This window comes from Trichoderma ghanense, assembly GCF_004382785.1.
Source record: "Trichoderma ghanense strain CCMA-1212 chromosome Unknown scaffold_10, whole genome shotgun sequence".
Lineage (NCBI taxonomy): Eukaryota > Fungi > Ascomycota > Sordariomycetes > Hypocreales > Hypocreaceae > Trichoderma > Trichoderma ghanense.
Genome location: NW_027395673.1, coordinates 450,792 through 478,533, shown reverse-complemented (window position 1 = coordinate 478,533; position 27,742 = coordinate 450,792). Strand labels below are relative to the sequence as shown.

At 53.0% G+C, this 27,742-nt stretch overlaps 7 protein-coding genes across 7 annotated transcripts; 3 read left to right on the top strand and 4 right to left on the bottom strand.

Moving 5' to 3' along the window:
- Positions 1-40: 40 nt before the first annotated feature.
- CCMA1212_007744 (uncharacterized protein) lies at positions 41-2,597 on the bottom strand (the record flags this gene model as incomplete). The annotated part of the gene is made up of 3 exons (XM_073704906.1): positions 41-2,232; positions 2,300-2,427; positions 2,500-2,597. 3 exons carry the CDS (start codon positions 2,595-2,597, stop codon positions 41-43), a joined length of 2,418 nt encoding a protein of 805 aa, XP_073556446.1.
- A 1,487-nt stretch (positions 2,598-4,084) lies between these two features.
- Positions 4,085-9,454, bottom strand: CCMA1212_007743 (Ubiquitin-activating enzyme E1 1; the record flags this gene model as incomplete). The annotated part of the gene is made up of 6 exons (XM_073704905.1): positions 4,085-4,630; positions 4,695-5,168; positions 6,173-6,886; positions 6,944-8,933; positions 8,996-9,372; positions 9,449-9,454. 6 exons carry the CDS (start codon positions 9,452-9,454, stop codon positions 4,085-4,087), a joined length of 4,107 nt encoding a protein of 1,368 aa, XP_073556449.1.
- Positions 9,455-10,780: 1,326 nt separating this feature from the next.
- Positions 10,781-16,655, bottom strand: CCMA1212_007742 (uncharacterized protein; the record flags this gene model as incomplete). Its single annotated transcript, XM_073704904.1, is given in 8 exon segments — positions 10,781-10,805; positions 10,864-10,924; positions 10,976-11,085; positions 11,098-11,220; positions 11,608-14,108; positions 14,155-15,766; positions 15,902-16,484; positions 16,511-16,655. Coding segments are annotated over 8 exon segments (5,160 nt in total), but the record flags the coding sequence as incomplete, so codon positions are not given.
- A 2,424-nt stretch (positions 16,656-19,079) lies between these two features.
- On the top strand, positions 19,080-20,393 carry CCMA1212_007741 (uncharacterized protein; the record flags this gene model as incomplete). Its single annotated transcript, XM_073704903.1, has 1 exon — positions 19,080-20,393. The coding sequence occupies one exon, from the start codon at positions 19,080-19,082 to the stop codon at positions 20,391-20,393; it is 1,314 nt and encodes a 437-aa protein (XP_073556451.1).
- Positions 20,394-22,326: 1,933 nt separating this feature from the next.
- On the top strand, positions 22,327-24,148 carry CCMA1212_007740 (uncharacterized protein; the record flags this gene model as incomplete). Its single annotated transcript, XM_073704902.1, has 2 exons — positions 22,327-23,141; positions 23,215-24,148. 2 exons carry the CDS (start codon positions 22,327-22,329, stop codon positions 24,146-24,148), a joined length of 1,749 nt encoding a protein of 582 aa, XP_073556450.1.
- Positions 24,149-24,336: 188 nt separating this feature from the next.
- On the bottom strand, positions 24,337-25,014 carry CCMA1212_007739 (uncharacterized protein; the record flags this gene model as incomplete). The annotated part of the gene is made up of 1 exon (XM_073704901.1): positions 24,337-25,014. The coding sequence occupies one exon, from the start codon at positions 25,012-25,014 to the stop codon at positions 24,337-24,339; it is 678 nt and encodes a 225-aa protein (XP_073556654.1).
- A 411-nt stretch (positions 25,015-25,425) lies between these two features.
- On the top strand, positions 25,426-26,327 carry CCMA1212_007737 (uncharacterized protein; the record flags this gene model as incomplete). The annotated part of the gene is made up of 4 exons (XM_073704900.1): positions 25,426-25,494; positions 25,538-25,779; positions 25,834-26,156; positions 26,209-26,327. The coding sequence occupies 4 exons, from the start codon at positions 25,426-25,428 to the stop codon at positions 26,325-26,327; spliced, it is 753 nt and encodes a 250-aa protein (XP_073556650.1).
- Positions 26,328-27,742: the final 1,415 nt, after the last annotated feature.

Sequence of the window (27,742 nt, the reverse complement as noted above, 5' to 3'; positions counted from 1 at the left end):
CCCATTACAGCAGGTTTCAATGGTATCTGCTTCGAGACACCTACGGCCGACCAAAAGCGGCACCCCGGCCGGCGGCGCCCGGAGGCATGCCACGGGCTTCGAAAGGGGATCCGCCGAAAGCTTCTGGCGGGCCGGGAGGGCCGTTGTATCCACTGAGTCCAGGGGGCATAAATCCGTGAGGCGGTCCGTTGAAGAAGCCAGGAGGCGGCGGGGGCATGTTACGAGGAGGCATACCAGCCATGGCATCTGGAGGCGGCATGCCACCGGGAGGGAAGTTGGGCGGGAACATGTGCGGCATGGGAACGTTGCGGTTCAGGCCACCGGGCAATCCGGGAGGAGGCATCATGGGGCCGCGCTGTTGCGGTGGTGGCATCTGACCTCCGCTCGTCATCCAACTGGGTGGCATCTGGTCCAGCCCGGGAGGCGGAGGGGGTCGTTGCAAAATCTGAGTGGGCTGGCCGAGGCGGGAATCGCGTTCGGCGTTGTGGAATGACTCGTCCATGGGAAACCCAGGAGGCGGCTGGGGACGCATCTGGCGCTGCTGCACTCCGCGGGCCTCTCTCGGCGAAAAGTCCGACTCTTGCAGGGGAACTTGCTTTTGCATCTGCGGTTGGGGCTGAGGCTGCGGCTGGGGTTGGGGCATGTTCAGGGGGGCACTAGGCCCCATTCTCATGAGGTTCATCAGAAACTCGGTATTGTTATTATTTCGAGCCTGGTCAGGAATCCCCGAACCCTGGCTGGAGATGCGCTGGTGGTGTCCCACGAGGTCTTGGAGAAGCTGGTCCGGTCGAGCGGTCTGCTGCTGCGGTCGAGGGGCGAGAATTTCTTGAACATGCTGCGGTGGCGGCGGGCGACCTATGCCGCCATTGATTCTCTCTCCGCCGTACTGTTGGAACGGCTCCGGGGATGTCAAGTTGCTCTTCTTTGCCATATCAAGAGGGTTGCCCTGAGCAAGGGGGTTGACGTGGGAAAGCGGGATGCCCTGGGAGAGTGGGATGCTCTGGGAGAGTGGGATGCTCTGGGAGAGTGGGATGCTCTGGGAGAGTGGGATGCTCTGGGAAAGTGGGTTCCCCTGAGACGGAGGAGTAAAGGGCGAGGAAGCCGGAGGAGTGGCGCTCATCTTCTGCTTCTGGAGCTTTAGTAGCAGCTGTTGGAAAGCCTGCTTCTCTTCTTCAGGGGGAGACGCAAGCGATGAAAGCGGGCCCAGCCCAGGAGGGAACTGAGTGGCGGCAGGCGGTACGCTCGTCGACTGCTCTGCTCTGTTCCGTTGTTCCTCTTGGGGTTGGTGGAAGAAAGAAGTGAACCGTGACGACTTGCCCACGGTCTTGGGCCTGACAGCTGCGGCGTCGCTGATTTCGCTGGGCGGAGAATTGGGTTCCAAGGGGCTTTGTAAACCAAAGGCTAGGAAGAACTTGTCGGGACGAGCCTCTATGGCGGGAGGCTGGGGAGGGGGAGGCTGAGGCTTCTCGACTTCGGCAGCTTCCGGAGCCGGAGCTGCTGCTGGTGCTGAAGAGTCTCCGCCTCCTTTGCCCTTCTTCATCTGCTCCATCCATTTCTGGAAATCTTGCTGCGTATGTGCTTCGCGTAGCACCTCGGCAGGTTCGTCGAACCACTCGGGCTCACGCTCAACGCGCTGTTCGCGATCGCGGGCCCAGCGCCTGTCGGGTGCCCTTCCGTTGGTACGATCATCAGCAGCTTCGGTAGTGTCACGATCTCTCCAGCTCCTTGTCCGATCTCGTTCTTTTCGCTCGGGCACGGGCAGATCCGCCGCCGTCGATTCTGACTTGTGCCAAGAGTCCACTTTGCTCCGGCCAGCAGTAGTGCGTGTCCGGGCGTCATTCTCGGTATCCTTGCTATCCCGAGCGAAGGGGTCAAAGGCTCTTGTCGGGCGGTCGCGAGCGACATCGCGATCGGCTTCCCGCAGCGGCTTCTTCTCATCTCGAAAGTTACCGCCCATGCGGCCGTGGAAGCGCTCGGCGCCCTCAGCACCAAAGCTTTTGCGGGGTTTGACTGTACTCCAGCCTTCGCTGTCTTGATCGTTTTCTCCGCGGCGGCGAGCAGCGTTGGGCGCGCGCAGACGGTCTCCGTCCGCTTCGCTATTTCGATTGCGCAAGGCGAAACGACCCGTCGTGTCGGCGTCTTTGGCAGACTTTTCGCCATCCAGCGTCTTGCTCCCTCGGCCAGATGAAGCAAATGCCATCCGAGGAGGGCCAAAGACGATGTCTTCGGGATCTTGAAGGGGCCACATTGTTAGCACCAGCGAACGATACACACCATGCTGTCTCACGGTTAAACTAACTTGTACTTGTCCGCGAAGTATGATTGATACCGGGACGGCGACTGGTCTGGTCAAGGAGCGGATTGTCCAAGGACCGAGGTCGATCGTTGGCCGTTTTGTTCTGCGCTCGATTCTGGTCTGGGGGCGGCCTGTAACACATGAGCGTCAGTACAAAGAAACTCGCCGACGCAACCAGGTTGGACTCCTGTCTGTCTGCTCACCCCATCCATTCCTCGGCCGGAGGCAGTTTTTCGGGTTTGACGCATAGCGGCGACTCCCTCAAGAAGAGCAGATGCTCTGCGGTATATCGAATGGCCATTAGCGGGGCGACGAATGCGCGACGCTCATCCGGCGGCTATTCTGCTTCAATTGCTGGACAAAGTGGTCGAACCCGTCGAGTAGCTGGCTGACGGTCGCAAGGGGTGGAGAGGTTGGAACCTAAGCGTCGACGGGGGTATTCGAGAGATGGCTCGGTTTGTGGTGGGGTGGTGTGTGTGTGCGTCAATCGAGGAGCTCTGCAAAAGCCGCAGGATCTCAATGCCGCACGCAGGCAGATGCTTGGTGGTCGAGAGGGGTTCAACGACTGGAGGTTTAGGCAGAGGCCATAAAAGGACGCGTTGCAGTTTCGAGGAGGGAGGCCGAGTACGGAGCTTAGCAGCTGGTGCCGAGCAGGGACGCGAATTGACAAAGAAGAGATTGAACGAGGAGAGAGCAAAAAGGAGCTGTTGCAAAAAGAGTAACAAGTAAAGACGAGATCGTCGTACAATTAACACTGCGGAAGGCGGTTCAGGAGGAAGGAAGAGGAGGGAAAGGGGGACGGTTAAGAGGTGTAGCTTGAGCTGTGCGTGTGTGCGCGGGGAAGAGAGGCGGCGGTCGAGCGGGAAAAAGACGATGTTGGTCCAGGAGAATCTGGTCAGGGGATTTGCGAGGTCGAGTTCGCGCGACTTATGTATGGATGCTTTGATCGGTTCGAGAGGCGTGGCTGGCAGAGGGCAGAGGAGTTGAAAGGCGGTCGGTCGGTTGGGAGAGGAGGTGGAAATTTGGCGAGGCGATGGTGATGGGAGCAGATTGCGTTTTGGGTGGGGACGCTGGCTAGTACAGAGGCGGGAGAAGAGAGAGGAAGCGCAGAGAGGCGGCAGCGCTGTGCTGGAAGCACGGGGCAGTGGGTGCTGTAGAGCGCGGCTAGCGGCGCTGCTTCAGTGGATGGAAGGGCCGAGGCTTCAGTGGAGGAGGGCAAGCCAAGCGAGGGGTCCAGCGTCAGGCTGTGCTGCTCGAAGCCTGAAGTCGAGGCAAGGCTGCACGATTAGAGCTGGATTACCTACATTACCTTGATGTCTGGTGGATTGCTACACGTCTTGTCATGATGAATTGACCAATATGGAAAGCCAGTTATTTCATCTCACACATGGGAGCTGAAACATGCAAGAACAAAGAGCGGCCGATGTATTGCTTTGCCTGTGCAAACTGCATTCTGTTCGAGTTTGGACTCCAGGAGCAAACAAGCTGTAAATGGCCAACACAACGACAACGAGTGAACTGATCGAGGTTGAAACTCAATATATGTGGCAAACAAACTCAATGACTGAACCGTATAGTATACTTGATGGACATTGCCTGACAATTTGCATCTCGATTCTCGCTGTGCAAAGGCACGATCCTTCAATTTCATCTCCCCAGAAACCAAGCACCATCCTAGGGTAAGTCACCTCGGATCCCAAGTCCAATGTTCCCACCACCACAGTCTTCCTCCTATCCCCAACCATCCAAGAGTCCACACCCATCCGTTGATCTTAGTCCCCAAATCACCTACACCCTCGCCACCACAGCGCGCACCTCCTCCTCCAACGGCAAAATATGCGGCACCGGCCCAACAGGCGTAATGCTCAGCGGATTGATCTGCGTATGGCTCCTCGTATAATGCCACTTGATGTGCTCAAACTGCGTCGTCTCCTTAAACGCAGCGTGCTTCCAATACAAGTTCCGCATCCACCGATGCAGCCTCGGATACCCGCTGCGAATGTCGCGAATGTTGCACTTGAAGTGCTGCACGTACACGGGGTCGAAGCGCACCAGCGTCACGTACAGCCGGATGTCGGCCTCGGTGAGGCTGCTGCCGAAGTAGTAGGGCCCTTGGTCCGCGACAGAGGCGAGGTGCTCTTCTGCGCGGTCGAGGGCCTCGAAGAGCGCGACGACGGCCTTTTCGTAGGCTTCGGATGTGGTGGCGAAGCCGGACTTGTAGACGCCGTTGTTGATGAGGTTGTACGTCCACTCGTTCGTTTCGTCGATCTGGCTGCGGAGGTTCTCTGGGTAGAGGACCACAGAGCGGTACTTTTCCTCGATGAGGTCGTCAAACTGTATAATATCCAACGATTAGACATTGGCCCTCTTGAAAGCTCCCGAATGCTGATAGCCTCACCTCTGTACCCAGCATGCGAATAATCTCGCTGCTCTCATTGCTCACAATCCGCCTCGTCTTCTTATCATACAGCACCGGCACCGTAAACCGTCCCGCATACTCCTTATCCGACTCGAAATACACGTCCCGGAGGTGCGTGAAACCCTCGTGCAGAGGATCCGGAATCACATTCTCGCCCGGAACGTCCTTGTCCTCCTTGGTCGCGAACCGCCACCCCTTCTCCCCTAGATGCCAGTGCACCACCGAGAAGGAGATGATGTCTTCCAGGCCCTTGAGCTTCCTGGTGATGAGCGTGCGGTGCGCCCAGGGGCAGGCGTAGCTGACGTAGAGATGGTAGCGGCCTGCCTCGGGGGGGAACTGGGCGCCGGGTTCGCGGGAGATCCAGTTGCGGAATGAGCTCACTTGACGCTTGAACTCGCCGGTCTTGTCGCCGGGCTTGACCCAGTCGGTGATTTTGGACTCCTGGTTGGAAGACTGCAATGAGGTATGTCAGGATGTGTTCAAACGCTTCAAGGTAGGTAGTAGAGAGGACTGAAGTGGTGATATACTGACCATCCTGACTTGACTCAGCAGCGGTGATACTGATCTTGTAGAGTCGCTCGTTGTTTTGCTTCTCGCACCAACAGTAGATAACGTCGAATATGCCGAACCCTTCACAAAGCAATTATTCTTAACCAAAATCCCCAAAGGCCGTACTCTCAACTGTCGTTGTACCAAACTCATCTCAATGACTCCTTCATTCCATCAGAGCACGCCCGACCTCTATATATACTCGGTCACTCACTTCTCAAGTCCCAACTCTCAACAGCGCCAAGCCCCTGTTCAAGCCTACAACGTAATAGACAAAAATCCTCCCAAGCTGCTTAGCGTTCCCATAAATCGCTATAGCCTATCGGTGACTACGTTCTGACCTAAGCATTGCTAAAAGGATTCGGGCAACGAGCTTCTACACGTTAATAATCCGCATCCACTCACACCTTGGACTGAGAGACATTCCACATCGCCTTGTCCTGGCGGAATAATGGCGCGCTTCCTAATTGTGACGTAACAGCGGGCATTAGCGCTGCTGGTCGTGATCACTCAGCCATTCTGCGTATTTAGTCATCATCACGGCAGTTGTTCAAATTGATTCCGTGACATTTATTGCGACATTAATCAAGGGTGAAGAAACATCACCTAAGCCCTGCTCAGGAGAGAGCTTCCACGGGAACGCAATGGCTTTTTTGATACTCGGTACAGCCAGTGGCACGGATAATCATTCATTGCCCTCATACCCGGCCCCGTTCGTTTGTCATCAAGTCGAAGCATCATTACAGCAGAATCAAGCACCGCTCGCTCATAGTAAGAAAATTAGGAAACATGCGAGGCAGAAAATTCATGTATGCCATTCTTGTGTGGTCCAAATATCTACTTATGTAGTTGACGACTATTGAGTCGTAGAGTCTATGTAACAACTGATCAAACTATTCAAGCTTCACCTTAATATACGGAACCTCCACGTCGTTCTCCTCCGCATCCTCAGCCACAATCTCAAAGATCAGCTCCTTCTGGTGGGGAGGAATGGCCTTCTTCGAAATCAGCTCCACCAGCTCGCTGAGCTTGAGCGGGTAGCGCTCCTTGAGCTTCGAAGGAGGGTAGAAGCTTGCGTACAGCAGGCTGACGCCAGAGCTGAGCATGCTAACGCTGAGTCCCTTCTTCTCAAAGTAGTCAATGAGCTCCTTGAGCGTGATGTTGTCCACCTCAAACCGATCCCAGATCTTGTCCAGCGTCACCTTGCCGTCAGGACCCGTGTACTCCACCTTGGGACTGGCAATGGGCTCGCTGAAGCCGAAAAAGGGCAGAGCCAGGTTGATGAAACCATTCTTGTACTGCTCGATATCGTCCTTACCGTCAATGATCTTGTACAGCTCAAGGACGACCAGGCCGGTGACGAGGGCCGTCGTCGTGGCAATGGCTGGGATGATCTTGCCTGCAATAAACTTGGTCTTGTGTCGATCGGCAGGCTCAATCTTGTAGTTTTCGGCTCTTAGGTTACTGCAGGCAGTGATGAAGTCGATGTGGTAGTTGGTGTCGTCGTCCTTCTCAAACTCGACCGGCTGCAGCTGGAAGCCAGCAAGACTGCTAGGCGATGGAAGGCTGGCGCTGAGCTCTGTGAGCTCATTCGTGTCATCAAAGCTGCTGGCGTTGGGATCCTGAGACAAAGTTAGTACTGTGACGGATCCTGTTCTCGGTTGGGAGCCTGAACTTACCGGCTCCTTGTCATCTGCCTGGATCTTGACGTTCGAGTCGGGAGTAAAGTCAGGCACAATAACATTCTCCAGCTCCTTCAGGTAGATGGACTTGTCGTTGCCGGGCGACTTGATGTTGAAGTTGTACGCATGAAGGTTTGCGGCGGCAATGATGAAGCCCAAGTGCGTTTCGTTGTTGGGGTCGAACTTGAGCGCATCGGGTGCTCTCTTCGGGCCGGACCAGAAGGGAGTGCCACCCGAGGTCACAGAGTCCTTTGGGAAGTTGTACAAAAGCTGCTGCACCTTGTTGGAAAACTCCGTCTCAAACAGCTGGCGAGCCCAGGCAATGCAGTCCTCAAAGGTCCGAGGTCGCTCGGTGGTAAGGTAGTTGCGGATCGTCTCAAGAGTCTCCTTTTGGTTCCCGCCCTGCTTCAAGGTGGCCTCGATGAAGTTGGGCTGAGTCAGGTACAGGTTGACAGTCTGGGGAGCTTTGACGAAGCACTTCTCAAACATGTACTCCTTGGCCCAGGCAATGGTGTGCTCGATCTTGTTGGGGAAGCTTCGGATCGTGCACATGGGGAACTCCTTCTCAGGGGGATCGTGCGAGGAGGAGTACGACTCTGTCAGGCGGGGCAGGACAACCTGCGTGTTGCCCTTGGTGCCCAGGGTCCCGCTCTCGAGCAGTGGCTTATGGTAGAACACGCATTTCCTATCAACGTATGTTCGTGCCTCGACATTGTCCAGAGCGTTGGTGACTCCATCCAAGCTCTTCCAGAAGGCATCATTGAAGACGTGCTCGGTCTCGGGGCTAACGCGCTCTCGCAGCGTCTCAATGTGGCCTTCCAGCTCCGGGTTCATTCGCTGCACGGCCTTGGCAGCGCAGTCGCTCTTCATGCTGCCCACATCGGCGGCTCGGAAGAGGAACTGGCGGTTGAGGTTGCTCTTCTCGATGGAGTCCATGTCGGTGACATAGATCTTGCCGTTGGGTCCAGTTCCCAAGCCGATCATGGCCCAGTTCTTGAGCATCTCACAGCCAATAGCACCGGCACCAACGAGGAATTGCTTCATGTTGGCAATCTTCTCCTGGAACTCGGTACCAAAGACGGCGATCTGGCCATCGTAACGGCTGCCGATGGGCTTGCACAGCTCGGGGCTGCGCTTGGTAGAAGTGGGAAGTGACTCGAGCGAGTCGAAGTACATCCACTGCTGAATGGGGTTGAACTTGCCAGACACGGCTTTGAGGACCTCCTGAGCGGCGATACCACCGAAGAACGCTGCCATTGGGCTAAGGTCACCACGTGCCTGGAAACTGAGCTCTTTCAGGAGCTTCTCGTCGATATCAATCTCGAGTTTCTCGTCGCCGGCGAATTTCTTGGCAGCCTCCAAGACAATAAGGGCGTCATTCTCGTCCATGGGATTCGGCAGTCGTCCCTCGGCGACCTGGAAGGCATGGAGGGCCTGGAATCCCAGATGCAGCTGCTGAGGTCGATCGAACTTGGCGTAGTCAGAGATGAGAAATTCTGGCTCTTTAAGAGCGGCTGTGAAGCTCTTGAAGTCGACAATCTTGGGCATCTTGACCTGCTGGTAGACACCTCCACGCTGGTACTGTCCGAGACCTGACACATCGCCAATGGAGAAGGTGTATGGCCCCTTGACCGTGATCTTACGCGGCTCGCAGCCATTCAGCGCCTCCATGCCCTCCACTTCTGAGAATGTAACGTAATCGCCATCTTCCAAGCCGTGTCGAGTATCGTCGAGTGCCGAGACCAGACCCTCTTCGTCGATGCCGGCGATGATGCCGCTCACGGGAGCTTCGCCGGTCTGGTCAATGATGGTAAACTTTTCGCCGAAATCGCAAAAGATGGAGCCAAACAGGCCAAACGTGTCGACTATGACAACGAAGATGCCCTTGGAATGGCAGTAATCGCCTACAGCCTTTTGTGTCGAGATCGGGGCATTCGTAAGCACCACCACCTGGTACTTGTCAAACTGCGAAAAGTTGTCCTCGATGCTGCTTGCACGTTAGCTTTACTATTTCGAAATCCAAGCATTATACAACTCGTCTGGTCGTACCTGGGAGACTGGTGGACTTTGACTGGCGTGTAGGCGTTGAGCTCAGCGACGCGCGGGGCCGTAACCTCGTCTCGGGGCTTGCCAACGTCCTCGGGCGTTAGGAAGAACTGAGCCGAAAGATCCGCAATCTGAACCGGGGCAGGGTCGTAGAGAGTCAGACTCTTGACACCGGCCAGCGCAATGTTCTTGGCAATCTCGACACCGAGACCCTTGAGACCAACAACGAGGATGTTGGAAGCGCCCATGCGGCGCATGGCCTCGTGGCCTAAGACATAGAGCTGTCGGCTGTAGAGAGACTCGTCGATCTCTGTGGTTCCGACGACGGAGTCATCGACCTGCATTCTGGTAGCGAGATCGACCTCGGGAAGCTTAGCGGCCTGATGGGTGCAGGAGCATCATGGTCAGTCTCGCGATTTCCCACCTTCTTCACGTCGGGGCAATGGGAGTTCTTACCGCCATGGTTCGCTTGAGCTTCTGCTGTGACTCTCCCTCAGAGAGCCTTCGCTTCGCCAGCGCTCCTGAACTGGACTGAGACGAAATCTTGGATATGGTGATCCAGCACCTAGGTCGAGCGTGACCTCACCTAGATGCTGCTGAACAAGAGGGGGAAGAAGGCTGGAGTGTGAGCGTTTCTTCGCAGTTGGCCGTGCCAGAGAGCAATGTTTTCACACAATTTCCTCGCCGGAAAAAAAGACAAGGAAAGGCTGATGGAAAAGTAATTGAAAGGTGGTTTGTAATAACCAACAGGTGCAAGATCCAAGAGGTTGTTTGCTGCGACTCGCCAGGCTCCAGTCCTTCTGATGAGGTAATGTGGCTAATCGCGCGTTTTGCTGCTGACACGGGTCAAAGAGTACAAAGTACTTCCTCCGAAGTACCGAGAATGAGGGGCAAGGAAGGAGCTGAGGCAAAGCAAGTGGCGGGGCAACTGGGCGGGGCAGCGCCATTCTGATTGGTCAGACTTCCATTGCTGCCCAGCTCTTTGAAATCCGGCAAGAACAGGCCCTGCCTCGGAGTGTTGGTTGTTGGTTGGCACCTTGATGGAAGCTCGAGCGTTTACCGCGTTTATGCAGACTTCATGCGATCAATTACGCGATTGTTCAGATAGTTACTAGGAGTGAACCCTGAAGCTGAGCTCTGTTGATGCATAAATCGCCATTCCGACAGGTCCGGGAGCTTGGGACTTGCTGTAGAGGGGTTACCACTTCGGCTTCGTACAGCATGCAGGGGAACAACAACACGTAGGCGGGTAATTCTCTTGAGGTAAGAGAACCAAAGAAACTTGGCATTAAAGAAGCTCCTAGGTCATGGCTGGTTGTGTTACTGATGCTTCGACTTTCATTGCAAGCTTCAGGCTTCAACCGCATCTGCAAGTGCAGCTTCAGCTGGAGACTGCATATGCTATCCAGTCACAGGAGAGCCACGGCGAGTAAATCGTGCTTCTGGAGCGTGCGACAACACGAACATTGTATTCTTGGAGATATCCAATCTTCACTAAATGTATCCAAAAGAGTGTATTCCAAAATCGCTATCGGCTCATCTCGGGATCGCATCGTTTATCGGATCGCCTTCAGATGGACGTCGCTACCAGGAGAATGTTAGGCGCGGCTCTTCACATTGGTCCATTGCACTCACAAAATAAGGTCAGACCGAGCAGGAATGATAGGAGGATAGCCCCTATTGAGATGTCAGTCAGCTGTCCAATACATTCGTTGATTGCTCTTCTTTTGAGCCCGACTGGCTCGTCGGCATTCGTTTCGATGAGGTATACGGTGGTGAGTCGTCTGCTTACCTGTCGCCATAAGCTTCGTAGCTGTTAAAGCACGTATTAGCAACACATTGGGAGAGACGGATCTAATGGGTTTGCGTACAAAGGGATCTCGAGTCTTGCTTTCTCGCCGACCTTCATCTGGGGAACTCCTGCATCCCACCCTGCCTCCTATGTCAATATATGATCGTAGACAATGGGCAAAAAGATGGTACCTCTGATGACTTTTTGCGTCCCAATCTCGGTCACAAAGTCCTGCTTTCGGTCGTACGAGGAGTCGAACCTAATCCCATATGTGAGCGACAGCACAAATCGTCGTACTAGGCTAGAAACTCACTTCGCTCCCTTGTTATCCGGCTGGGAGGGGTCCTTCAGCCAGCCCGTATAAGCCATAACAACAGTGTCGCCTGTCTTAGGGTTAGGACCAGAGCCTTCTTCGAGGGTAGTCTTGATGGTATCGCTCGGAGTGGTGGCCATTGTGGAAAAGGTGCGAATTCGTATTCAGTGGTTTTTGTGCGAGAGACGAGCTTCGACTTGGGCGAGAAAGGGCGTATCCTGTAGCTTTTAAATCCGCATGCAGATCTGTCCTCCCCATCAGAAATCCGTCAGGAGGTATTTTGGTGGGGTTACCAAAAGGTCGTTCTTCCGAGCTGATCCACGATGACGACTTTGGCGTCAAGTCGAGAGAGGGGGTAATGCCACGTTGCTTTCCCTAATAAAGTGTCTTACGGAATGCCTCTCAAGGATTCGCTACGTAGAAATGGCCCCGCCAGATTTCTGCGATTACCTTGGCTGAAGTTCTCCATCAGCCGCAGGGCTGGCTGCATCTAGACTAGAGCTTCTTCACTATGTGCTTGGTGAAGGCCGGCCTGTTGCATCCACAGGTGTACTGTTGTCGGCAAGCATTTTGGAGTGATCAACCCCTATCAAGAGCAGCCGGCCATGGCGAGACCCGAGAGCGATCCGAGATGTTTCGACATCGATATCTGCTGCGGAAATTCGATATGTGGGTGGCAGCCAAAGCATCCTGCACGAGTCCCATGTAATCCACTCTCCGTCATTGCTCAGACCGAGTCCGGATGTATTCGCAATCTGAGTGCTGAGCGGCAGCTTTGCTCCAACACCAGTGGAAGGTGAGCTAAGAAGCGGGTTCAATGTAAGCGTGCCCACATTAGTTTTCAAGCTCAACCCAGTAGAGCCGAACTCCATATGATTTGCAAGCCCGCAAATCCCAAGAAGTTCCCCGACGCAGTCTCCGGTCGCCACGGCCAAGATTCGAATCTTGATTTTTCCCGACTCGTATAAAAGGACGAGATATTGCCCGTCAGGTGAGAAGAGCAGCTGGCTTATCAAGCTTTCAGTATTGGAAGGTCTTTTGTAAGTTGCAATGCAAGTCAGGGTATCCAGTTTCCAAATCTTGACCATCAATTTTGAGTAAGATGCCGCCATAGAGCCATTTACCGATGCTGCAACAAGCCGTACAGGGTCCGGGTGTTGTTCGCTCATCTCAGTACAGTCTCTCGTTGAGAGATGGAACAGCCGTACGACTCCATCGTCGCAACCAAGAATGAGCCCAGTGCCATCCGGAAGACAAATCGATTGAGAAATGGCGTATGTATCGCTGCAGAATGAGCCAAGGAGCTTCAATGTCGCTGTATCCCAGTACCTGAGAGTACCTTCTCTGGTTATTGACGTTAACATGGTACCGTCTGGTGAAAATGCGAGAGATGCCACGGGGTCTCTATCCTCTTGAGATACCGATCGGCAGTCTCCAGTTGCCACGCTCCAAATTCTGAGAACAGCAGACTCCCAGCCAAAGGCTGAAGACAAAAGAAGCGAGCCATCTGGCGAGGCGTCGACTGACTTTGGCCAGCCAAACAGGCCATCAGTATTGTTGATAACATGGTCATATGGCGCTGTGGGAATATCTTGAGGGACCATCATAGGCACCCAAGCGAAGATTTGGTGATCCGTACCAGTTGCTATGCACTTTTCAGAGTTTGCATCCCATAGCCTCACTGTCTGATCTCCAGAAGTTGTTATGACCCTCTTCCTGTCAGCCGAAAACATAACTTCGAGCACTGCGCCTTCATGTTCTTCCAGTCTCGATTCCTGTGTTTCAACGTTGGTATCCCAGATCTTCAATGTATCAGCGATATCAGCCGATATCAGCAGCGTCTCGTCAGACGAATAGGCAAGACTGAAAATACCCTCAGCATGGCCATCATATATCGCGACGCAGGTCATCTCGCGGGTATCCCAAACTCTTATACTCTTATCATAGGAAGCGGAGGCAATCTTGCGCTCGTCCTTTGATAGGATGATATCAGTTATGTCAGCGCGGTGACCTTCTAAGACAGCGTCGCAAGTGGCTGTTAGGACGTTCCAGATGCCAATAGTATGGCCAATGCTGGCATCACCTCTGATAGGACTAATGACGCGAATGCCGTCAGAGAAGAAGTTCGGACGTCTGCTAAAGGCCCGGGCAACTCCTTGTGCTACCAAAGAATTGCCAGAAAGCAAGTCCAGAATTCTCATTGTGTAGCCCTCATGGATCACCAATCTTTGACCGTCAGGGGAAAAATAGGGCTCGTCCACGGTTACCTTACTGTCGTCATTAATCAGCTCGTAGCGGGTCATTCTTGAACTCAGAAGCTGAACGATGCGGCGATCAGAAATCTTTAATACCGTCGACCCGTCAGGGGAAAACCCCAGCAGCCGATCACGCTCCCCAAATTCGTAGGATGCGACGGGCTTGTCAAAAGATCTATCCCATATCCTCAGGGTTCCGTCCTTGGACGCCGAAGCGAATTGTAGGCCATCTGCCGAAAACACGGCGCAAGTAATGCTGTCAGTGTGGCCCCTGTACTCTCCAATACAATTTCTGGTTGCAGCTTCCATAATGCGGAGCACTTGGTGGCCCATCATGTACAGTACTTCCGTACCATCAGGCGAAACCCTAACGGATTTCGGTAAAACATCGCTGTGAACTGCGATGCAAGACGCTGACTTCAAATCCCAGACCTTCATTTCGCCTTTGACAGGTACAGATATAACCCTATCACTAGCCGGGATAGTGATGAGCTTCACGGTCGATGTAAGCTGGTTTGCAATGGTGGCTAGGCAAGGGTCCCAATGGAATTGCATCGCTGGCAAGGTGCGGAGCCATGTAGGGATATTCGCTTTGAACATTTGCCTCACAATGCTCCTCTCTGGAGCAAAGATAAGGGCGGAAGAGTAAATCTGGAGCGGCGCTTTCTCGAGCGTTACAACATTGGCGAGGATGAATCGGCGTATGTCCCGTAAGAGATTCCCGATGAATTGTGATTTTGACCTCTTCCCATCATTCTGTTAGTTGCCTATGTGGCGAGCCCAAGTTATGAACGTGGCTCACCTCGAGCTTGTGTAGTAAGTCGTCCACCATGTGGACGCTCTCTGCGCTTTGTCCCATGAGACTGAGTGCTTCAAGCCAGTTCAGCAGGTAGCTGGATAAAAACTTGTGTGTCTCATCATTATCACATATGCTCCGATTGCTGGAGGTCAGGTGGTAGACCCAATACGTGCAAGCATATTTGACTGCATCGGGTAGACAGGCATCAATAGTGTCTTGGCTTATGTCTGATCGCAGTGCCCCTGGCGATCTAAGAGAGCAAATGTCCTCTTTGAGAACGCTGTCCCTAGATAACGATCTAAGGCATTGCAGGAACAATGTTGAATGGGCCTCCTGTTCATTTATCCAGAAAGGATATCTATCGAGGTCAAGCTGTTTCTCAGAGTCCAGTAAAAAATCTCGAAATGAAAGATGGAGCAGTCGTACTGGGGTATCTAAGTCGCTGGGAACTCCAAGTACTGAATGCAATACGTCAAGTTGGTCTTCAATAGCGTCTGTTGAGACATTGAGAATTCGAGCGAGACTTCGTACGGATAAAGGCTTGGCCAGCGTGATGATTGATCCGATCAAATATCTGAATTTGTTCATCAATGCCTGTTTGTGCGATGGAGAAAGGCCAGCGGTTAGGCGATCCAAGACTGGAAGGTATGTCATATCAAGGCTAGAGAGTTTCGCATCTCGGTATTCGAGTAACCGCTTCAGTTGATGTGGAGGGCCCCCTAATCTTCGATCGTTAAGGAATCGGCAAATCGTTGCGGCAACAATGAACAATGGAACGGCTGATGCGACTAGCTTCTGTATAACAGCCGCTCCGGGCCAGTCATCTGATATCTTGCGGCGATATGTCACAGACTTATTGTAGTCTTTCTTAATAGTATCCAGCTGGTGGCGCATGAAAAGCTCAATGTCATGCCCGATGGTAGGAGTCGGCACCACTGCAAGCAGCAGATTGTCATAGTTCCCACTGATATCCTCAAACCCTAGTCGGATCGGCAATTCTGGTCTGCTTGTAAGGAAGAATTTGAGCCGTGGGCTTCTGGTTTGTTGAGCTTTCGAGAGGATATTGATCAGCGTCCTCATGCTTCCTTCAAGGCCACATTCGTCGAGGGCGTCTATCACAATAAGCATAGCTGGAGACTGCCAACTTCCTGCATATTGCCTCAAAGGATCCAGGATCAACATTTGGAACTGATCGCTCAGGGGCTTTTCGTGAATCTGGGGCTCGAATTCGAGGACTTGGCGGATTTTCGGAGCGAGGGAGGGCATCCGACGGACCAGCTGAGAAGTGAGCGTAGTAAATAAGAATGTCGTTCTGCCGCGATCGCCTTCACCCCTTTTGAAGAAGAAACTGCCACCCAGCATGTTGTCATTGAAGAAGGATTGAGCGATTGTGCGAGAAATGGTCGACTTTCCAGTCCCTGCCATGCCATTCAACCAGAATATTGATTTGCTGTCAGGGCTGGTGCTCCAGTGTTTTATTTGTTGGATAATGTGAGTCCGGGTGCCTGGAAGGCAGTAAGCTTCCTCGCTGTCGACATTCGAATCGAAGGAGGCCGCTTCAGCGACTCGAAGCTTTGAAAGAACAAATTCTTGATGGACATCCAAGAGGATTGACCTGCAGGCGTTAGGACTGGAAGCTATAGATTGGTAGGAGTAGACGTCAATTGGCACAGATATTGATGGCTACTCATAGCCGAGAAGACAGCTAGCGAGTCAGGGATACGGGGACAATGGGTAGCTGGTATCTTACGTCTGTTCGATGTTGATGTTCATCAGAATGTTGGCCTTTTGCCGCTCAATTGCAGCAACAATCTCGTGGATGTCCCTTCTTCTGAATGGCCATATTGCTCTGGCATGTTTGGCACCCATATCAAGCTTTGCCACCAGCTCAGCAAGCAATCTGCGGAGATCAAAAATCGCTTGGCGCAGGGCTTGTGACTCGAGTTTGGAGGATCCTTTCGGGCTTCTCAGCAGCGATTCGAGCTCTTTAACGACAGCCGTGAGCCTGTCAACCTCCTTGAGCAGTTTTCGCACATCTTGAGGGGCGTTTTTGACATCCACACAATAGATGGAGCACATAACCCCGATCTTGATGAGGAGGTCAACGACCTGGGAGATGTTGGACAGAAGCCCCAGGACATCCATGTTGAAGCCATAGGTGCGGCAGAAGGGAGGAGGAGAAGAAGAGATAGAACAGGTCCAGAGTGGAAGACATTGTCGAGTTGTGCACGAAGTGTATGAAGTCGGCAGGGTTATTTGCCGCAGGAGGTGGGCGTTTGAAGCAATGTTTCGATAGGCACAGGCGGGGTCGGCCAGGTATTGATTCGTGATGCCTGCAGGCAGTCAAGTCAATTCTCACATTTTGCACGACCAACACAATCTGCAGCAACCCTTGCTTCCGACAAGGGCAGCACCTTTTCCAGCCTCTGAGCGTGGGGGATTGCAGAGGAGTCCCAGTTAATGCCAGCGTCACCCAGCAAATAACGGGAGCCGATTAAGCGCCGACTCCAGGCGCTGGCATGTGAGAATTGTCGTGCTGCGTCTGGTGGCGGCAATTTTGCAGGATGCTGCACAGATTAAATTAGGGAGCGGCTATCCAGCACCCCAACTTGGCTATCCAGCATCCCAGCAACCTAATGATCCTTACCACTGCGGCTAATATTATAAGATAAGAGAGTCTACTCTCTGCTACTGCTATTATATTCTTCTGTATTCTTCTAGTCTTAGCAGAGAGTCTACACTCTGCTACTATTATTTATATTCCTCTAGTCTTAGTAGAGAATCTACTCTCTGCTACTATTATTATATTCTTCTAGTCTTGGTAGGAGCTGCTATTAATCACTAGTACGTAGAATATAAAGAATCTCCTGCAACTTTCTATCCCTGTATATATAAACTTGGGGTGCTAGATAGCTAATCTGAGGCGCTGGATAGCCATTCCCTTAAATTGGGGAGCATGAAGTCCAAGTGAAGTGAACCGTGAGAGGAATGGGATTCTGCCAAGCGGTCAACGAATGCGGCAGGACTGTGAACAGGTGAGTCATCACGACCGAGTGAAGTACACTCACCATGTGCTTCCTCGAGAATCTTTGTCCACCCTTCGAAAGGCCTCATCATCTATACTAACCAAAGCGTCACTGTATGTATGTGCGAAGCTCAGTTCGGCGCGCAGGCCAGGGTTAGGGTTGCTGAAATGGGGAAACATTGGGGATGCATGGTGATGGACAAAGACAAACACCAAGGTTCCTTTCGATTTGACGGCGTGTTCACCTTCTATACTGGACAGTTTCCGGACCAGGATGAGCTTACATTATATGAAGGGTGAGTTTCCATACCAAGACGGCCTATCGTGCTTCTCCCCGCCTGTTGCAAACATCGTCTTTTATCCAGAAAGAAAATGGCTGTATCTGAGGTTGGGGAGAGGATTCCCTGAGGCACTGTTCAAGTAAGGCACCCCACTGGAACCGAGAAAAGGTCGGAAAGAAGAAATAGACATGCAGATCTTGATCCATGCTTTTGGAAGAACAAAGACTGCCATAGTATAGGTTTTATAGAGGATGACATGATCGAACTTGCAGAGCAGCAGGCCGTAACACGTCCTATTGACGAACCAAACAGCGTAGGCATAGTAATCTGTGTTTTCAGCGACCAGAGTAGCAGACAAAATTGCAGCTGCGCGGCATACCTCGACTGCCCAAGCATACCTCACGATCTTGCAGCTACGAGCGCAAGAATCCATTCGTAGGGGAGCATTTGCAATGTCTACTGTATATCATCACCCGTTTAGAGTTTGCCGCTGTAGAACCACAAAGCGAGAACCCCTACCTGTAGTCATGCAGGAGCAACCGCAACATCGTGGCCACGGAGGAGGAACCAACAAAACCTAAATATCAACACCATTAACAGAATGATACAAAATCGAGATTCTTCTCCCAAAGTATATGCCAAAACGATCATAATACGCGTCAAGCTATCCTCATACCGCAATTTCAACAACCTCCTATAGAAACCAACATCTCACCACTAGTCCTCTCCATTATATACCCTCAGATCTTGGATATCCTACACACACTCCTTTGCTTGGAATAGCTTCCCACCACCGAGAATATCAGGTCCCCTGGGAGTGCACTGCAACAGAGTGTGCAGCTGTCACGACCCAACAGCGGTCGCAAGGGATTAGGCACCCACGGAACAATGTACCTCCGGCCAGCCAATCAGGGATTGGCTCACGAGCATACAAGTGAGCCAGAGTGAGCTCCTACCACTTTAGGAAACACAGCTCACTCACCATCAAGTGAGCTCGAGTGAGCCTCACAGGACAACTGGGTATTTAAGTTTGCATTCATGTCACTCATTCAGATAGTTTAAATAGCCAGTTGTTAACATAGCACTGCACTGCAATCAAGATCAGATTGGGACCCAGACATCCACTGCACCTTGTGCATTGCCTCGCTAGTGATTTGTTTACTATGACTGCTCGAAGATCCGACCTGACCTCTCCGCCAACACAAACCCGCGAACCTTAGGTTTGTCCCTTGGGAACGTTCTATACTTAGGTCTAGGACACCGGTTCGTCACAGCAGCTGGTTTACGCGAATATCAGCCATTGACAGCTCTCGCAGAGGGCTGGCCGAACAAACTGCTGCCAGCTGGCAACCCTTCGCCAGCTGCCACACGATCGTTTACAAAAGAATCTCTGCCAGCCTCGTAAACAGTGATTCCTTCTTCTTCCTTACCAACTCGCGATCCAAGACGCGTCTGTTGGCAACGTCACGATCAACATCTGCTCTCGGCCTTTGAGGCTCAACCCCGGCGATCAAACACAAATACGTGAGTGACGAGCATCTCCATCATCTGATATCCATACTGACCGGATAAGATAGCCACAAGGACACTCCGCTCGCCAGCGCCTGGCACTACTGAATACAATGGTTTTGCTCGGCTCTCTCCCACGGAGCCGAAGCTTGGAATCGCTTCGCAAGGACCTCTTCCATACCATCACCCATACCACCGAAGGAGTCTATTTTGCCCCTGGCTGCACCCTTCTCGGAAGCAAGGAGGCTGACAAAGAGGTCCTTGCTGCGCTCTGCCCCCATGAAGAGTTCAAGGCCACGGACAAGGGCATCGCCCATCTGACGAAGCTCTTCGTTCAGTGTAACAAGTGGCTGCCCGTCCTGGAGAAGCGTGATTCTAAGACCTACTGGGCCGTGGTCGCTTTCACCACTTCCCAGATGCAGGGAATCACCATGTCGCCCGAGATGGCCAGGGCTTTGACCATGTCTCTCCTCAAGGCCAGACAGCTCTGGATTCTCCGCCAGGAAAACCCGGATGCTGCCAAGTCCAACGTCAAGACTCACCTCGCCGCCGGTATCCAGCGACTGCTTGAATGTTTCGAACAGCGCGCCAAGAAGCCCGCTGAAGCCTGCGGCGACGACGAAGAGTGGAAGTTGACCGACAAGGAGATTGAAGATGCTTGCAAGTCGCGCATGGGTCCTGGAAAGCGTATGTCGAAGAACAGGATTGCACTCTCCTTCAAGTCACCTCACCCTCTTGTTCCCATCGGACAGCTCTCGAGCACTCCTCAGCTGGAGCACAGCCCCCTCAACCCCCTCGGCATGCTTGACAGCTCCGTGGAGAAGATTACGCCGGCCGAGGCTGTTCAAGCACTTCTCTCTCACCAGATCCGAGATCTCCTCCGCGATGAAGTTCCTGTTGAACAGCAGCCCGCCGCTACAAGGGTGCCCCACAGCAGCTCGCTGGCGAGAGTTGCCCGCGAGGATGATGCCCAGAGCAGCGCCAGCAAGTCTTCGAGCCTTATGAACCGTATGACGCCATCTGCGCTGAAGACGAAATTCAAGTCTACCTGGATGAAGAGTCCCGTGTACCGAAAGGACGTGGGCAAGACCAGTGCCGATGCCGTCAATCGAGCTCAGACCGCAGACACCTCGCCAACTCCCAAGAACACGGGCAAGCCCAATGCCGACGCCGCCAACCGAGCCCAAACTGCAGAGGCTCCGCCAACTCCCAAGGTCAAAGCCAATGCCAGCGCCAACTCTTCGTCTACCAAGAAACGCATCATGAACGAGCTACCTAGCAATGCGGCCAAGAAGCAAGTGGTCGCCAAGGGAACTGCGCGATCCGTCTCGATGCCAGTCTCTAACACGTCTTCGCTCGCTCCGACCCAGCAGGCTCAGATCTCTCGCTCCGGTTCTCTGCAGATGAAGAAGGGATCAAAGAAGTAGCCGGGAGGGGCTTGAACATTCATCCGAATATTGATTGAATGCATGTGTTTCTGACGACTGGTTCGAGAAGTGGTCGTGAATATTTAGTTTTCGAGTACCGGGGTTTATTATGTCACAGGGTAGGATGGGCGGGCTGACATTTACTGAATCGATGCAAACCGGGCTTCATGGATAAGGGATAAGGGAATTGTGTATGAGTAGCATCTATGGCCCAGGAATTCAAGTATCGTTGCAATCTCTGACCTGTTTTGTGTCGTGATGTGTGAGGATGTGAGGATGAGTCCGCGTTGAGGTCTACCCTGAAGTTGAGACGTTACTCATGAGAATACGACCTTTTTCAGTCCGGTCTCTCTAACATTCTATCAGATCACGGTGCTCGGCAAAGTTGTTCACGAGAAGCAGACATTAAATCCCCTGGAGTATCATGACCCCGGAGATGTTGCGGAGAGAAGAAAGCAGAGAGGGAACTGGAGGGACATTGCGTCTTGCAGGCACGAAAGTATACTGACAGAGCACCTTGCATTATTTTTCTCCTCTACCGTGTAAGGAGGCTGGGAAAAGCGACTGAAATGGAAAGAGTGAGTCCATATTGCTAATTCGATATGTCTTGCAGAAACTCCCCAGCGCATTGTCGTAACGTAAGACTCGTACGAGGATGTATCAAGGGATGCCAACTGTAGCTTGGCAAAATGGCAGTGCTCGGCCTTGGCAGGTGTTGCTCCTACTAACATGGAGGTACAGTATAGGTGGATCGCTGAATATGATGATCTCGTCTTCCATCTGGTTTAACGATGGTCAGTGTAGAATGCAAGGTAAGAAGAAGATGCCTTAAGTATTTCCTGTATGTAATCAGGGTTTGGGATTTCTCTCGATGTTGATTCTGCCCGAGTGGGACGCTCCAAAGATTACTGTCCGTTCTTGGCTCTTGGATATCGCCGCTGCACCCGTTTCTACTCGGCTTCTGATAGAGCAACTCTAGCGCAGTGCTTGGCTGTTGCTTTCAAGGCTCTCGGCCTCGCATGTCTCACTTGTTCTCCTGCGTCAAATGACTTCGTGCAAACATCCAGTTTGCAGACATTTCCCAGAGACGTCCATACATTCCTCCCTCTGCCCTCGCGGTCAAGCGTTGGCCCCGTCACTAACCACGGCATAACGGCACACTCACCACCCAAACCAGACGTTATAGTACTCGTACCAGCAAAATCCCCTTCCAAAAAGCAGGGCAATCTTGTAAGCTGCTGCGTGTCTCGGATAAGCGGCAAGGCGCCGTGACGTAAGTGGGCGCATTTCCCTGGCGATGATCTCGTTTGGCGAGACGACAGAGAAAATTGGAGTCGTTCTAGATCTGGGCTGCAGCAGTTCGCATACGAGTACATTGATTGATTGCATCCAGGTGACAAAGGCGATGCGCAAGGCGTTTTTTCCCTGAATATCTGACTCACCAGATTGGGTAGGTCGGCCATGTAAAGCCACCTATAAGGCTGTCTCCTGTCATTGTTTTCATGGGTCTTCTTCTCCTGGCCCTTGCACGACTCCCGTTTCCGGTGACGAGTTGGACGGCCATCTTCCGTTGGGAATGCTGGATAATTTGCTGCTGCTGACGCTGGCTCATCTCACCCGGCCTAGCTCTGTTTAACTCTGCTGTTCTATTTGATCTCATCCCTGCTGGTCTCGTTGGAGGCCTTTTTGCCGTTCAACTGACTGATCGGCTGGCTCTAGCCTCCGCATACCCTTTCGGTTGAGGTAGTTCTCGTTCCCTGGCCCTGGCAAAAGAGCACAGCCCTACGACTACAAAACCATCGTGACCCCTCACAAAAACGTCATTTTGCCTTTTCGTGAGGCTGAACCCGGGCCATCAAAGTCTTGGCAGCCTTGCTCGTCACGCCTTTTTTTTTATATCTGAGTTTGATCTCTGTTGTTATTCTGTTCCATCATGCCGGGAAACATCACGACTCACCACGACGACACCACGCCCGAGTCGAGCGACGGTGATCGGCATGAGGAGAACCACGACGACCGCGAAGTCCACGAGGAGCACGAGAATGGGGATGCAAAGCACAAAAAACCTCCTGGCGGCTTTGACTCGACTCCCCTCCCCGATGCTCCCCAGGGATACACTGTCCGCTTCGTCTTTCATTCCGCGACCAACATCCCGGTAGCGGATTTCCACACCGGATCGTCAGACCCTTTCCTGGTGGCGACGCTCAAGGGCACGCAGCCAAAGCGCCACAAAGAAGATCCCGACCTGAAGTACAGGACGCGAACCGTTCACCGAACCACCGAGCCGGTGTGGGAGGAGGAATGGGTTGTCGCCAACGTTCCTCCCACCGGCTTCACCCTGAAATGCAGAATGTACGATGAAGACGTCGCCGACAGGGACGACAGGCTGGGCAACGTGACCATCAACGTCGGCTCCCTCACCGACGACTGGCCGGGAATCCCTCCTCCGGGCCAGGAGTTTGAGGCCAAGAAGCGTGTCATGAGCAAGCGCGCTTTCATCCTCAAGGGCATCGCCAGCGCCATCGTCCACGGGACCCATATCGCCCCTCGACTGCGCATCAGCATGCAGATCCTGGGCAAGTCGGATCCTCCGTATGCGCAGATGTGCACGATAGCCCCAACGAGGTGGATCAAGCACAACAGTCCCATGATTGGGCGTCTCATCGGGGCAAAGGTGAATGCGAATGAGTCTGACGACGAGAAGAGCCATGACGGGAACGACGATGTTCCCAAGTCTCAGAAATACGAGTACGTCAATGCGATACAACCACGGCATCCCTTCATGTAACTGATGAGAATCGTGACTGACAACTGGCAACAGCTTCCAAGCCAACGAGATACAGCTCCAAGGCCCCGTCCCAGCAGTCCTCTACCACCGCTACGTCGAGTTCAGACCAGTTATTGGCTCCCTCTTCTCGTCAACCGGCATCCGGGGGACCATCCTGAACAAGGCCCTGCACAAGCAGCACCACCGCATCTACAACTACAGCAGCACCACGGAATACGGCAAGTTTGAACCGTGCTCTAAGCAAGCTTCGCTTCAGTTCCTCAGGATGGCGCATTTTGACGAGGGCGGCCGTATCTTTACATACGTCCTCACGCTGGACGGCCTGCTCCGCTTCACGGAGACGGGCAAGGAGTTTGGCATCGACTTCCTGAGCAAGCACACCATGCACGCGGATGCCGAAAAGTACATTGCTTGCTCGGGAGAGTTCTTCATCCGCAGGCTGCAGCACCCGGATTCCAACGACAGCCCTGAGCCCCACGAGAAGACGCACCCATCCGAGCCCATCCCCGGAGGCCCTCCAAACCAGCCGCCGCCCCCGAACCCTGCGTTCTACCAGCTCTTCATTGACAACGAGTCCGGGACGTATCGCCCGGACAAGTCCGTCTTGCCAGAGCTTAAGAAGTTCTTGCAGAAGAACTTCCCCGGCCTGGGCATCGTCACCATGTGTTGTGGAGACGAGCGCCTGGAAAAGCTCAAGGAGGAGCAGCGAGCCATCAAGAAGAGCGAGGGCAGGCTCCTGCAGGTCGTCATGAACAGCAGCACCTCGAGCTTCAGCTCGGTGGAGAGCGAACTGGACGAGCGCAACGAAAGCTGGGAGTCCGGCAGGAAGAGCAAGAAGGAGACGGCGCACTCGGCGCTGAGGAACCCCGATTCGGAGCATCTCAAGGAGGTTGTGGACGTGATGCTGCCGTATCGCGAGAAGAAGGAGGAGGGAGTGGCAGCAGGAGGAGGAGGAAAACAAGGATGAGGAAGAGTCGTGCGGGGATCTCTCTATGACTTTATGGATATGATATGATACCACTCTTTTTTCCTTCGCTCTGTTGTTGGTAACCGTCGTCGTCGTCGTTTGCTTTCATAGTTTGGGAATGTAATGTTTGAAACCAGCGATATCCCGAGTTGAAACCCCTTCCGTTGAAGCACATCTCCATGAGGACATCACATCCTCGCCCTGACCGAGACCCACGTACTCGAGCACTGCGCCAGCTCGATCCCATTCCCGTCCCTCAACTCGCACTTTATCCTCGTCTTCCTGCCCTCCACGCTGTCCACCCACGCATTCGCCAGCACCGTCTGATTAATCGGCCCCGGCTTGAGAAACTTGATCTCCAGGCCCGCCGTGACGCTCGCCGCCCCAAAGATCTCGCCCGTCTTGCCCAGCGCAAGATTGATCTCGTGCAGGACCCCCATCGCCTCGTCCACCATGGTCATGATCATCCCACCATGCAGCACGCCTTCGTACCCAGACAGACCTTCTCCCAGAGCAAACAAGGAGCTCACGTGCATGATGGGCCGGTCGGCGTCTTGCAGATGGGCTTCGTCCTCCGTGTGGAAGAAGCAGAGCATGTGCTGCAGGCCGCGCGGGCCGGCGAGCGTCGCACCGACGAGCTGGTCGTGGGCTGGGCTCTTGGGGTTGAAGCACTGCGGGATGAAGGGGACTGTGTTGGGCGTCTGGATGAGGCATGCGCACCAGGGGATGGAGAGGAAGTGGGAGACGCAGGAGGAGTAGAGGCGGGGGGGCGTGTTGGGCGGTATGAGGCCTAGAGGGGGGCTGAGGACGCGGTTGAGGGGCGTGAGGGAGAGGGAGGGGGTTGATGCTTCGTGTGGTTGAGGCATTTTGTGGTCTGGGGGACGGGAGACGGGACAATATTGTCTTGTGAGAGGGAAGAGGTGAGGGCGGATGAGGAGGCGTTGAGGGTGATGGTGATGCGGTTGTTTGGTGTTTTGATTGGGATCTGCCCAAACAAGGGCCCTGGCTCCCAATTGGGATGTCCAGGATTTGTCCACTTTTACCCGAGATTGCTGGTACAGTATGAAGCGAGCCTAAAGAGACACTGAGGAGAGAAGGCAACACCGGGCAAAGAGACAACGTGCGAGTCGTCAAAAACGTTAACGCCCTCATCAGCCACAGATCGACTTGGGGTGCCCCAGTTTGTTTACTTCAGATACAAGGCGATACAAAAGCACAAGCATCATGTGGACAAAAAGAAAAAAAAGAAGGCAGATACTGGCTGGCAGCAGCAAAAGATGGGGCTTCACCGGGATTCGAACCCGGGGCCTCCTGCAAAGGCGATTCTAGAGAACCGGGGACTCCAGGTTTGTTTTCCCGAAGCAGGAATCATACCACTAGACCATGAAGCCGGATGATGTTGAGGTGATTGGTGATGACGCGATTGGTGCAGAGGTTAAGAATGATTCTGGTGTTGATGACTGTGATTTGACTCCAGTCACTGGTCGTGGATCTGACATTCACTCATGGGCACCTGCATGGCTGGCACTCCTTGTTCATTCTGAGTTTCTAGCAATTAGACGCACAGTAGCATCCGAAATTGTCTTCTGGCTCCTTTGCGTGATTCAAATTTGTGGCTTGATCCTGGCTAAGTGAATCCGTGTCTATCTTCAAATCGTGCAAATGTGCTGCTTGATCATATATAGGTTAAGTGGTTCATACATGGTCACGGGAGTCAAACAGTCTACATGTGAATACAAAGTCACGGTAACTCTACAATCCAAGTTCCCCCAGGCAGAGTATCACAACGCCACCAGCAAAGCCGCAGCTACAGTCACAAACAGACTGCCCACCTTGGTGCCCGTCGTCGAAAGTCTAACATCCCAAGCAGCTTCCCTCCCTCTGTGCCTTGTTGCCCGGCCGTATCTGCTGGCATTGGGCAGGCGTATACTGGTAGATGATCCACGGACGAAGTTGCGGCCCCGGGGAATCCATGCTTTCGAGCTGGGCGGAAGCCATCTTGACCCAGGTTCACGTGTAGTTTGCTTTTGGGCCGTATAGCTCGGTTGTGTATCCAACAGGAGACGCCCACGGGAAGTTTGTCCCTATCGCTGTCGCTTTGCAGGCGTTGGAAGCCCGTGCTCTTGGTCTGGGAGAAGATGTCGCTCACGTTGAAGCACGTGTATTGACGTACTGGTAGGGACTCAGTGGTAAGGGTTATGGCTTGCTAATATCGTAGGAGCTGTAGGCATCGCCTTGGTTGGTTGGGAAGAAGGCAAAGGTTAGATTAGCGTCGAGTCTGGGCATTTGAATATGAAATTAGCAAAGAGTTGCTTGCTGGAGAAGCAGGAGATTCCATCGGCGTCTTACCTAGTGCCGCCGGCCCATACTTCTGGCAGGGCTGCGAATTGGAGGAAGAGGAGGCATCTCATGTTCATCATGTCGTTCAATATCCACGCAATTGTCAGATCAATATCGAATGGGCAATTTGAGGAGGTGGTAGAGTGATGTATGCCTCGCAAAAGCGGCAAATTCTCCTCTTATTGTTTAGCCTTGGTCGTGGTCAGTGCAAGGATGCAAGGGGAGATGGGCGAGTGACGCTATGAACTCGACGAGGCAAATAGTCCGCAGATCAGACTAAGCGTCAATAGTCGATAGCTAGGAAAATAAAGGATAATGTAAAGACTGGACGCAACGCTTCGTCGGTATTTCGTATATACTGAGATTTACGAACCAAGCCACCTATTCATGTCTGCGGCAACACGAAACCGCGTCCCTGATTCTCACTCAGCGCCTCTGGCTGCAGCAATCTGAAGCTCTGCTAAACTATAGACGCTCTTTGTATTTACTCACACGTCGCCGTGTTCAAGTTTGGACCGGCTGCCCCTGGTCGTGGCGCGGTACAGTCCTCTTTGTAAAAGCAGCTTCGTTATCCATACCACGAGTACATCTGGTGAAAGCACCACCAATTCGATCTTCTACTGAACTTCTATGGTAGTTGATATAACGGCATGTCAAAGAAAGGGCAAAGCTATCGTTGAAATGCCTTGCATCCCGAGGAGCGCATCAAGTAGTTGCATCGTTTGTGGGTGGTGAGTTGATTTACGATAAAAAGGGATAAATCTTCGTTTCCCGTACCTACCTACGTAATACGACAATTGCTATCAGAAAGTTCTTTCAAGAGTAGTTAATGAGCGTATAAGACATGGGCTGAACAGTTCTCTTCCTAAGGAATCAAAAATGATTCCCTCCGTGTAGGAGGTCCGGACTGCAACAGACAACTCGCCAGTTTCTCTTTGTCTTGAGAATTGTCTTGAGAAAAGCCAGGAAAAAAAAGTATCAGCTAAGTATATCAGTAGCACAGGGATGCTCATAGCACGGGGATGAATGGCTTTAGTGCAGTAACTCGCCAGCCCCTTAGTAGCAAGACAAAAATGGAAGAGGAAAGGGGCAAAGAAACTACCTTGATAGAGAAGGCAATTTCACATCTTTCTAGAGCAGTATTTGGCACTTCTGGCAATGAATAAACAAGGGTACTCTGCTAAGGCAGCTGCACAAGGCACTGTCCTCAGCGCCACGTGGGTGATCATGCTTTGGACCAGCGCACCGCGAGGC